Source organism: Varanus komodoensis, unplaced genomic scaffold (assembly GCF_004798865.1).
Source record: "Varanus komodoensis strain SLA01 unplaced genomic scaffold, ASM479886v1 scaffold62, whole genome shotgun sequence".
Classification (NCBI taxonomy): domain Eukaryota; kingdom Metazoa; phylum Chordata; class Lepidosauria; order Squamata; family Varanidae; genus Varanus; species Varanus komodoensis.
Genome location: NW_025336248.1, coordinates 3,867,931 through 3,878,815, shown reverse-complemented (window position 1 = coordinate 3,878,815; position 10,885 = coordinate 3,867,931). Strand labels below are relative to the sequence as shown.

Genomic DNA, 10,885 nt, shown 5'->3' with positions numbered 1-10,885 from the left:
AAAAGGATGTTGAGAGAAATACGGGAATTGATTTTTGGACATGTTTAATAAACAGGATCATCATGTTAATGTTTACTTTCCTTCTTCTTCTGATATGTCACACTGTGTGCAAGAGACATTCTATCAATTGCACCACGACTGAGGATCCCCTCCCTATTCCACATAAATTCTACCAGCCAGGTGATGCTGTCATTGGTGGGATTGTCTCTCAGGTCCTCTTTCTTTATAATATCCTCTCTTTCGTGCAACAGCCTGCACAGACACTGCTTGGTGAACCCATGTAAGGCATAATTTCTTCTCTCCCTCTCTTTAATATATTCAGATCATAATGGGAATGATTCTTATTCTAGCCAGAACAATTTCTTCACTTGTTCATGTATGCTAAGTTGGAGTATACATGAAGTTAAACACAATGAGGTGAGGTGGAGTGAAACATTTCTGAAGTTTCTATACAATGACTAGTATGCATAAATCTATTTACTCCTCATTCCTGTCATCCTTTGTCCTCTCTCATTCACTTCCAGGTTTCTCATTTTTAGATTTATTTTATTTTCATAATGTTTAATTCCTGCTATTACATTCCTCACTGAAATTTCCCTGACTTATTTCCATATTGTACAGAAATAAGCCTGAGTTAACTGAAGAAATGGAAAGCACCACCAATTTTGATTCACTGGTCAGATAATGTGTTTGATTGAAAGCATTTACAGGCACAATCAGGTCCCACTAGTTTTTACCTCTATATTAAGAATCGGACAAATAAAACGTCATAATAATATTCATTTCTTAAAAATAATAATATTAATATTCTGCAACATTCATTCCTCTGTCTAATCTGGAACATTGCCTTCAAATGCAGATGTGGTTGTGGAACTTTGAAATGCTCCAGGTTCTTTCCACTTTAATACTTATGTCACATTGAATGTCATTAATATCCATGTGATTGACCTGAATTTATATATAACAGGGATCAGACAATACAAATGATCTACTATTAATTTCCTGAACTGAATTCATGCCATTATATATTTCTTGTTTCTCTCATCCCTTTTGTACAAAGATTCACAATAGAGCATAGATACTGAATCTACTTTTGTAAGTACAAGATTTTTTAGAGCTTGTATTTAAGAAGTAAGAACATTGCAACATATATGAGTTTTTTGTATGATCTTTTAAATTTTTAAATGCCATTTTTATGTAAACAATACAACTCTAATAAATTAATGCCACACTGTATTAAGTATTTGAATGATGCAAAAATATTTAGAGCATTTATACATCCATTTCAGAGGTCTTACTTTCTTTTATTTTCCTCCATTACTTTTCCTTCAAGTGCTATCTGATTATTTTAAGCTATACTTCTGTCTTGAAAGCATACAGTTGATTGATTATGTGGAGTACAAATGTGGATTTTTTTTGTTCTTTGTTTTTTGTTTGTTTGATTGTTTGGTTGGCTTTTTTCTTGGATAAAGATCCTTTAACTTTTTTTAAACAGGTCAGTACCTAAGAACTACCAGCATGTCCTGGCCTTGGCATTTGCAGTAAAAGAGATCAATGAGAACCCACAAATCCTACCTAATATCTCCCTGGGGTTCCATATTCTCAATAGCTACTACACAGCAAGAATGACCTTCAAGGCCACCCTCAACCTTCTTTCCACACAACACAGGTTTGTCCCCAACTTCAAGTGTCACACCCATAGTAATGTGATAGCTCTCATTGGAGGATGCTTCTCTGAAACTTCTGCCAATATGGCCATCTTTTCAGCAACTCATAAGACCCCACAGGTAAGAGGGTACATGTGCGTGTGAAATTTTCACAGGTGCAGCATAGCATCTTCTTCATTTCAACAAAGCATTTGACAAAGTGCTCCATGAACTTTCAGTTAGCAATCTATTTACATGCAGGTAAAGTGACAACATTGTTAAGTGTATTTATCATGTTGGAAAACTATCTCTAAAAATTGCCTCCTTATCTAACACAAAGAGGTTTTGAATGCTCTTCATTCTTCATTGCTTTCTCATTTTCTGATTTTTAGATGCATATAGATAAAGATATGGAAGGAATTCATATCAAACATGACATACAAGAAGGGTAACATTCATAATGATCGTGACAGAATCCAAAATTGGCCAAAGAGTAACAATATGGAATTCAACAGAGATAAATGCACATTTCAAATTAGATAGCAGAACAAAGCAAGACCCTGCAAAAGATATGAAAATGACCTCACTTGTGTAAAGCAGCTGTTAAAAAGAAGTCTAAGGCTTCAATGCTATCCAGAAAACAAATAAATAAAGTCATGATCTATGGTAAAGAAAAAGAGTTAAAGCCACACAGTTTTCAACCAAAAAGAAGGAAAATTGTGAGTTATTTACACAATGATTAATACCAAATCCTCCCTAAGGAGGCAGAAATAAGGAGAGATCAATAACAGGAGAAAATGTTATTTTTTCTCTCTAACCATATCAATCATGTGGACAAGATGGTGAGTGCAATATGCAAACATAGTACCACGGTAGTTTCAAACTGTGCTTTATGAATTGTGAACTGCACAAAGAACTTCAGCTGTTGGGTAGTATTTGCTGTCTCCAACTTATGGAAACCCGATGAATGAAAGCCTTCCAAAATGTCCTGTCCATGCCTGCTCCATTTAGTTCTCCCAAGTTCAACATATATTTCTTTTTGGATTCAACTCATGTCATAGTTGGTCTTCTACCTTGACTTTCCCTGCCTTCTCCAGGAAGTCTTGCCTTCTCATAATGTGTCCAAAATATGACAGCCTCAGTTTTGTTGCTTTTACTCCTAGGGGTTTAGACTATGTCAGTCCATGGCATTCGCAAAGCTCTCTTACAGCACCATATTTCAAGTGCGTCTATTTTCTACCTGTCAGCCTTCTTCACTGTTTACATCAGGAATCCAACAGTGTGGATGATCTTGGCCTTGGTCTTCAGTAAGACATCCTTGTTCTTGATGATCTTTTCTAGTTCCTTCATTGTCACCCTTCCTAGTATCATCCTTCTTCAAATTTATTGGCTACAGTCTTCCTTGGAATTGATGACAGAGCCAGGATTTGGGATATCTTTCACAATTTCAATTTCTTCCTTATTAACAGTAAAATTCTGTAATTCATCTGTAGACAGAATTTCTGTGTTCTTCATATTCAGCTGCAAATCTGTTTTTGTACTTTCTTCTTTCACTTTTATCAGGATTTATTTCAAGTCATTACCAATTTCTGCCAGTAGTATATCATCTGCATATTGTAAATTAGTGTTGTTTTTTCCAGCAATTTTCACTCCCTCCTCTGAATCTAATCCAACTTTCCTTATGCTAAGTTCTGCATTCAGATTGAACAAATATGGAAATAAATACACTTTTGTTTGAAACCTTTGCCGGGGGGAACCATTCTGTTTCTCCATATTCTGCCTGAACTCTAGCTTCTTGTCCATGATTCAGGTTATGCATAGGTACAATCAAATGCAGAGGGACACCCCTTTTTTTCAGATCCATCCATAGCTTTTCATGATCCACACAGGCAAGGGCTTTTCTGAAATACTTTAGTGTGCTCCAATAGCCAACATATATTTGCAATATGAACCCTAGTGCCTCTTCCTTTTCAGAAACTAGCTTTGAAATCTGGTATTTCTCAATCCAGAGAAATGCCATAGGGTAGGAGTGGTGGGGTTGTGTTCTTTGTTGCAACACTTTTAGCATTACATTGCTTGGATTAATGCAGTGTTCCCATGGTTGCTGTACTCTTTTGCATGTATCCAGACCTTTTCCTATTGCTTCAGGAATTGTCTTTTGGCATTGTTCCCTAATAACTCTGGTGTCCATTTCTTATTTCTTACCTTCCCCTTTCCCCTGCAAATTGTTGGTCTGCTGATAAGCATTGTATTAAAATGCTTACTTTAAACTACATAAAATAGAATTTTGAAGAAGAAGAGTCTTTCATGCAATCCAATACAAGAATACATAATTCTCAAAGTTTGAGGTAAGAACACTTTGGTCCCTTCAGAGATCATAACTAAAATGCCACTAATATTCAGGATATCATTTCTGATACAAAAAAGTGGGTGTTTTCTTCATCCCCCCCCTTAAAAAACCCATTTTATCTCCACAAAAGTTTACTAATTATCAAGAAATTATCAGGGTTTGTACAGTGAACATCTCTTAATGACACTTGAAAATGTCATCACTATAGAACGAATTGTTCACATTTATGAGAATTGAATGCCCCCTTGCTCTATTCACCACAACATTCTGGAATACTATTTACACATGGACCTTAACATAGACACCACAACTGTAGCACATCAGACAGTGTTTCCTAAGAATATTCCCCAGTGAATTCAGAATCTTCTGAGTAGGCAAGTCTCCAATTGAACTTTAACACAACTTTAGCCTACATTAGTTAGTTTCCAAGCCACAAAAAGTAGGAATTCTGTAGTTCATACTGGTGAAACCATATTTTTTTACACTGAGTACAGTATGGCCCTTTAAGGCTATAAACAAACTGGAAGGCATTCAGAGAGGGGAAAGAAGGTGATGAGGAGTAAAAAAAAAAATCCTGTGATGAACAACTGAAACAAAATGTTCAGGTTTAGCTTGAAGAAGAGAAATCTCATGGTGGGAGATCTTACAGCTTTTCAAAAATCAGAATTCACAGTAGCGAAGAGAGAGCAAAGACTGTCCCTCTGCTCTTCAGAAGGCATGTCTAGATTTTTCAGAAATGCAATTCAGTAGTACACACAGTTGAACAATAGAAATTGAAGTGAGGGAAGCTTTTCTAATGGTGGTCTTTTAGGAAAAGTCTCTGCATCAGCTTGATGGGGGACATTTAATTTAGGTTCCCCGCATCATATGAGGTGCTGTTTGACTAGATGAACTAGACTGCTACTCCGCCTTTCTATAATTTAAGATTCTCCTCTAACCTATCTAAAAATGCTTAATTTCAGCTCACCTATGGCTCATTTTTGCCATCACAAGGTACTGAAAAGCAAATACCATTTTTGTACCAGCTGGTCCCTAGAGAAGCCCAACAATACATGGGAGTCATGCAAATGCTTCAGCACTTTGGATGGACATGGATTGGGCTCCTGGCTGTGAACGATGACAGAGGAAACAAGTTTCTACAGACCATGGTACCAATGCTTTCCCAGCATGGCATCTGTGATGCTTTCACATTCAAAATTCCAAAATGGGATTATGTGGATGAAATTATTGACTATACGTTAAACAACTGGGATAGCTATGAAAACATCATTAAGAGCAAAGCCAATGTTTTCTTTGTCTATGGAGAACCTCCATCTTTCCAGATATTGAGATTGTTGCTCTTTTCAGCACCCTTCTTGGATTTGCCCCCCATGAATAAATTGTGGGTTATTACATCCCACTGGGATTTTGCATCATTTTCTTTCCAAAGGAATTGGGATATGCAAACATTCCACGGTTCCATATCCTTCACTGTTCACTCAGATCAGCCATTCAGATTCCAGAAGTTTGTCCAAACAATAAATCTTTCCTGGGCAAAAGGGGATGGTTTCATCAAAGACTTCTGGCAACAAGCATTCAACTGTTCCCAAGAAAAGTCTGAAATGTATGAAACCTGCACAGGGGATGAGAAGCTAGAGACTGTTCCTGGAAGTTTTTTTGAAATGAACATGACTGGACACAGTTATAATGTCTACAACGCTGTCTATGCTGTGGCACATGCTTTGCATGCTGCATATGAATCTGGCTCCAAACACAGAAGATCACTAGAAAGAGGGAGACTTGCTATTCAGAATGTGCAACCATGGAAGGTAATTTGGGGAAAAAACCCATTCCAAATAAATAGTCCCTATTTGGACATTGATCCTACCACCACATTGGGTTGGATCCAAGCATATTTCTCCTTACATTAGATGCACATATACACATGACTAAAAATTAAACCCATTATATAATAGTGATTTCTTTAATAGTTTTAATCAGCCACCATCATGGAGCCTGTTGGAGCAACAGGAAACTAGGAATATTAAATCACCACTTCCACTGCTAAGGAAACAGTGTAATTCAGATGTTGGTCGAAACAAGCCCTTTTGATCAAATAGACCTTTTGTTCATATTTTCTTCCAATTTAGCTCCATCACTTTCTAAATAGCATTTCATTCAATAACAGTGCTGGACAGCTTGTGCACTTCAATGAAAATGCAGAACTGGTTGCAGGGTTTGATGTCACAAACTGGTTGATACATCCAAATGGCTCAGTTGTTAGAGTCAAAGTTGGAAGACTGGATCTACAGGGTTCTTCAGGCAATAAATTGAGCATTAATGTTGACCAAATCATTTGGCATCACAGTTTTAATCAGGTGAGTCATAGCTGCCAGTGCTTCAATATAAAAACCTTGGAATTCATTGGGATGTCAAACAGAAGAGGGTTTTTTTTTTTTTTTTTTTTTTTTGGTAAACCAAACTTTTGCATAAACCCAGAGAAACAGTTTGGTAATTTTGGGCATAATTGACTTATGGGGATGGGAAGTGTCCTATAGATGACAGTGTGAGTTATTTCAGTTACTTTAAAAGTGTTAAGCCATCCTGACCACATTTGAAGATGCTCCTGCATGTTGTACAGAGAGGGTCTCCTAGGCAAGGGCCCCAAGGTCCTGCCCCCATGGTACTAATGCATTCAAGGTGTGTTCAGTGCTGCCCAAAGTTCATAAAATCTGTTATTATAGCATAAAGAGCTCATATTTATCATCTTCCTATATGTTATAGGCATGAGGCTACTATGCATTTTCTATAGTCACATGTACGGATGAAGAATTAATAATCAAGCCAGTTGATATTTGAGATGATCCAATTTTTGCAGTTCTATAGATTGTCCAGGAAATCAATAGTAAATGACAGAAAGAAGGCATTGCTTGTAGCCTCCTCCATTTGATCACAACACTTCCAGTCAACAGAGGAGTGTGGAAAGCATTTCGGCGCATGTTGCATATTCATTCATTTTCTCTTGTTTATACAATATAGTTTGATCCACATTTAGTCATCCTGAGTCAAACTCTTAAAATCAAATGAAATTATGTTGCATCTGACTAATTTAAGAATATTTGCTCAGGATGGTTAAATCTGAATCCTATCCAAAATCTCTGTAGAAAGGAAAACTGAGTTGGTTAGAGAAGTTCTTCCTATCAGCATTGCCTTCTTCCCCATATGAAGCCCAGCTCCTTGGGAATGAAATGCATAGGCATTTCTCTTAGATTTTGTGATCACTGGTGAACAGAGCATCTCAATCTTATGAGCCATGGGTCAGAATGAGTCTCTTAAGTCTAGGCAGTATATTCCTTTTCTTTCAGACAAAGGTCTCTCCAAATCCAACCTGAAAGACAATTTTGTGTCTCTTGAAGGTGTGAGCAAGGATTAATGGTTAGTGAAGTTCCCATCCAACCCTAGCTCAGGGGAAATTTGTAGAGCACCTGAAATGTCACCATTCAATCAATCAGAGTTAGCAAGCCACAAGCACAGACACTGTCTACAGTCAGAATGGCTTGTGTATAATGAATGAACCATGCTGCTAGGTTCAGATAAAATGTTAAACTTCTTTGAAATATACATGGATCATGGCCTGCCATGGCTAATTGTATTGTGCATACCTATTTTCAAGACACCGGCTCAAACTTTTCCTTATTTTCCATGCTTCCGTACAGAGCCTGCCTCTTTCTGTGTGCAATGACAACTGCTATCCAGGTAGCAGCAGGAAAAAGAAGGACACAGAGCCATTTTGCTGCTATGACTGTGCTGCATGTCCAAAAGGAATGATCTCCCACAAGAATGGTAGGAGGCATCAGGGACAGAAATAGCCACATACTGTATCTTATTAATTACTTTTTATTGGAATAATGTGTACCCCTTGAGTGCATATGAAAATGCTCCTCAACACAGAATTTAAAAAAGAATCTAATGACTAAATACTTATATTTTTGGACAGATAAAATAGAAAATAGAATGGCTAAACACCATCTACTACCTATTAGGTTCAACACCTCTCAGAATAAACAGAAGTAAAGATGGAATGGCTGGCTTCCTTTGGCAGGCAGTTCCACTGCCTAAATATGTATTGATTTCTCTGTTGAGTGCGTGTAGGGTCATTTCCTTAATGTGGAGGTCTGGTACAAACAAAAGAAACACATGAACATAGTAAGGCCCCAAGCAGATGGGAACTCTGGAACTGTGAGCTGGACTATACAGCCCTCTGTGTGAGAAATGAGCAGGTCCAGATTGCCATCTTCAGTAGGATGGCCACATGATGTGCCAAGAGAATGTGGCTTGGGATTTAAGTGCATTCCAAATTCAAATGACAAATCAATGGTCTTTTTTTTTTTTTTTGTAAAGCCACTACCCAAAAAATGGCAACTATAATACTGCATGGAATGGGAAAGGTGCAGTCCAGCAATCTCACTTGTTAGAAAGGTTTGCCTTACTGCTACTTCCACCTAACACCAAGAGCTAAGTCAAGGAAAAGGTAAATTTTACTAAGGGATACCAACTGAGCTCATAGCTACAGATATGAATTAGGGCTTCCCCATCTTTTGTGCTCATATACAAGATTACAAAACATGAAATTAAAACAACTCGTACATAATAGGGGAGAAAGAAGAACACTAAATGCATTTTACTTCTCTTTTCAACAGATGTTTGCTAGTTTATTTTTTTCAAATGCTTAACCAACCTTTCCCTTTTTCAGACATGGATGCCTGTGTCAAATGTCCAGAAGACCAGTATCCCAACAACGAACAAACCCAATGCATTCTGAGGGATCTGAGCTACCTCTCATATGGAGAATCTCTGGGGATTGTCTTGACTTTCTTAGCTATTTGTTTCTCATCCAGCACAGCTTTGGTGCTTGGAATTTTTCTCAAGCACAAGGACACCCCCATAGTCAAAGCCAACAACAGAAGCATCACCTACATCCTCCTCAGCAGTCTCCTCCTCTGCTTCCTCTGCCCCTTGCTCTTCATTGGGCAACCTGGAAAGGTGACCTGCCTTCTCCGACAAATGGTTTTTGGCATTATCTTCTCTGTGGCCCTTTCCAGCATCTTGGCCAAAACTATTACTGTAGTTCTGGCATTTGTTGCCACCAAGCCAGGGTCCAGCATGAGGAAAAGGATGGGGAAAGGACTGGGCAATTCCATTTCTCTTTCTGGTTCCTTGATTGAAGCAGTCCTTTGTATGCTTTGGCTAAGCATAACACCTCCATTTCCAGATGTGGATGTGCATTCACTGGATGACCAAATCATTCTGGAATGCAATGAGGGCTCTGCTCCCATGTTTTATTGTGTCTTGGGCTATTTGGGAATCCTGGCTATAGTTAGTTTCATTGTTGCTTTCCTAGCCAGGAAGTTACCTGACAGTTTCAATGAGGCCAAGTTCATTACTTTCAGCATGCTGGTCTTCTGCAGTGTGTGGTTGTCCTTTGTTCCAGCCTACCTGAGCACAAAAGGGAAGTATGTGGTGGCTGTGGAGATCTTTGCCATCTTGTCATCCAGTACTGGGCTACTGGGTTGCATCTTTGGCCCCAAATGCTACATTATTGTTGTCAGGCCTGAGCTGAACAACAGGGAACACCTAATAAGAAGGAAGAATTGAAAGCATAGAACATTCTCTTAATTCTCAGGAATATTAAAGAGATGCTGAAAATGCTTATGGTAGAGATGTGCAAAAGATAGGAATAGAGCGCTTGCAAAGGTGAACACTCCTGCTTGAATTCTTTTGTGCACAGGTAAGCAGATATGTTCCCTTCAAATGGATCCCTTTCTTAAGTCAGCTTAAGAGACATGCTACCTGATACCCTGGCCACAAGGAATGTTTCATCATGGAAATCAGAGAAGATGAAAGGTGATCTTGACATCTACCCTTCTGCCTGCCTTCTGACATATACCCTACCCTGTTAGTAAAATGAAGATGCTACCAGGATAGTGCACTAGTGTCTTTTTCTGGATGAAGGATGGGCATTGTAGTGCCACTAATCCAAAAGAAGCTGCCCAAAGCACTGCACTAGCAGATTTATTTGCTTATTTTTTTTTTTCTTTTTGCATTTGCATGCCACCTCAAAGCCCAATGGCTCTCTGGGCAGCTCATAAGAAACCACAAGTTCTTCACCTGCTTACAGTCACCTGTGCAGGAGAAATCCAGCAACCATGGGTCATCACTCAAAGCACCTTTGTTGCTGCCTGCTCCTGCGTGCAGGGCTGTAAGTTAAAACATTTCCCTTTGGCAATATGACCTGTGTAGTAAGTATGAGAGAAGAATGGGATCATTCCAAGAAACCACTTGGAAACCCAGATTTCTTTTTGGAATGAGCAGTGGAATATGTGTGCCTCTCCAACTAATAGAGTGAGGAAAAGTTTACAAGCTCAAAAGGCGAATCTCAAAAGACCCCTGGTGGGAACACCAAAAGATCTTAAATTGCCCTGGAACTAACTGCAATTCGCAAGTACTTGTTTCTTTTCTGGATCAAATATAGCTTTTCTCCAACGCAAGTATTTTACATCTCCTAGGGGCATCTAGAGGCATCTGTGCTAATCAAAGCTTTGGATCAAAGCAGTAAGGGCATGGCTGAGAATTCAATGGAATGTGGATGCCAATCTGCAAATAAACAAGCTGTTCTGAATAGGTGTGTCTGGGCATCTTTGTGTGTGTTTTCTGGTTAATTTCAGTCACAATAGCAATTGCTCAGAGATCACACATTTAGTTAAGTTGTAGACGGTTGCTAAAGAAAGCTGAAGATTCACAACTGAGATTAAGAAGGGAAAGGCAATAAATAAAGTCTGCAGGAGGTCCATCTGAGGATCAGAGGAACAACTCAGTATACATATGTAGAGCATTTCTACACATACTTAAT

General features: G+C 38.5%; 1 protein-coding gene across 1 annotated transcript; it reads left to right on the top strand.

Annotated features, from left to right (window-relative positions):
* The first annotated feature begins 412 nt into the window (after positions 1 to 412).
* On the top strand, positions 413 to 9,630 carry LOC123033474 (vomeronasal type-2 receptor 26-like). Its single transcript, XM_044450077.1, has 6 exons — positions 413 to 417; positions 1,496 to 1,787; positions 4,959 to 5,804; positions 6,126 to 6,353; positions 7,692 to 7,818; positions 8,729 to 9,630. The coding sequence occupies exons 1-6, from the start codon at positions 413 to 415 to the stop codon at positions 9,628 to 9,630; spliced, it is 2,400 nt and encodes a 799-aa protein (XP_044306012.1).
* Positions 9,631 to 10,885: the final 1,255 nt, after the last annotated feature.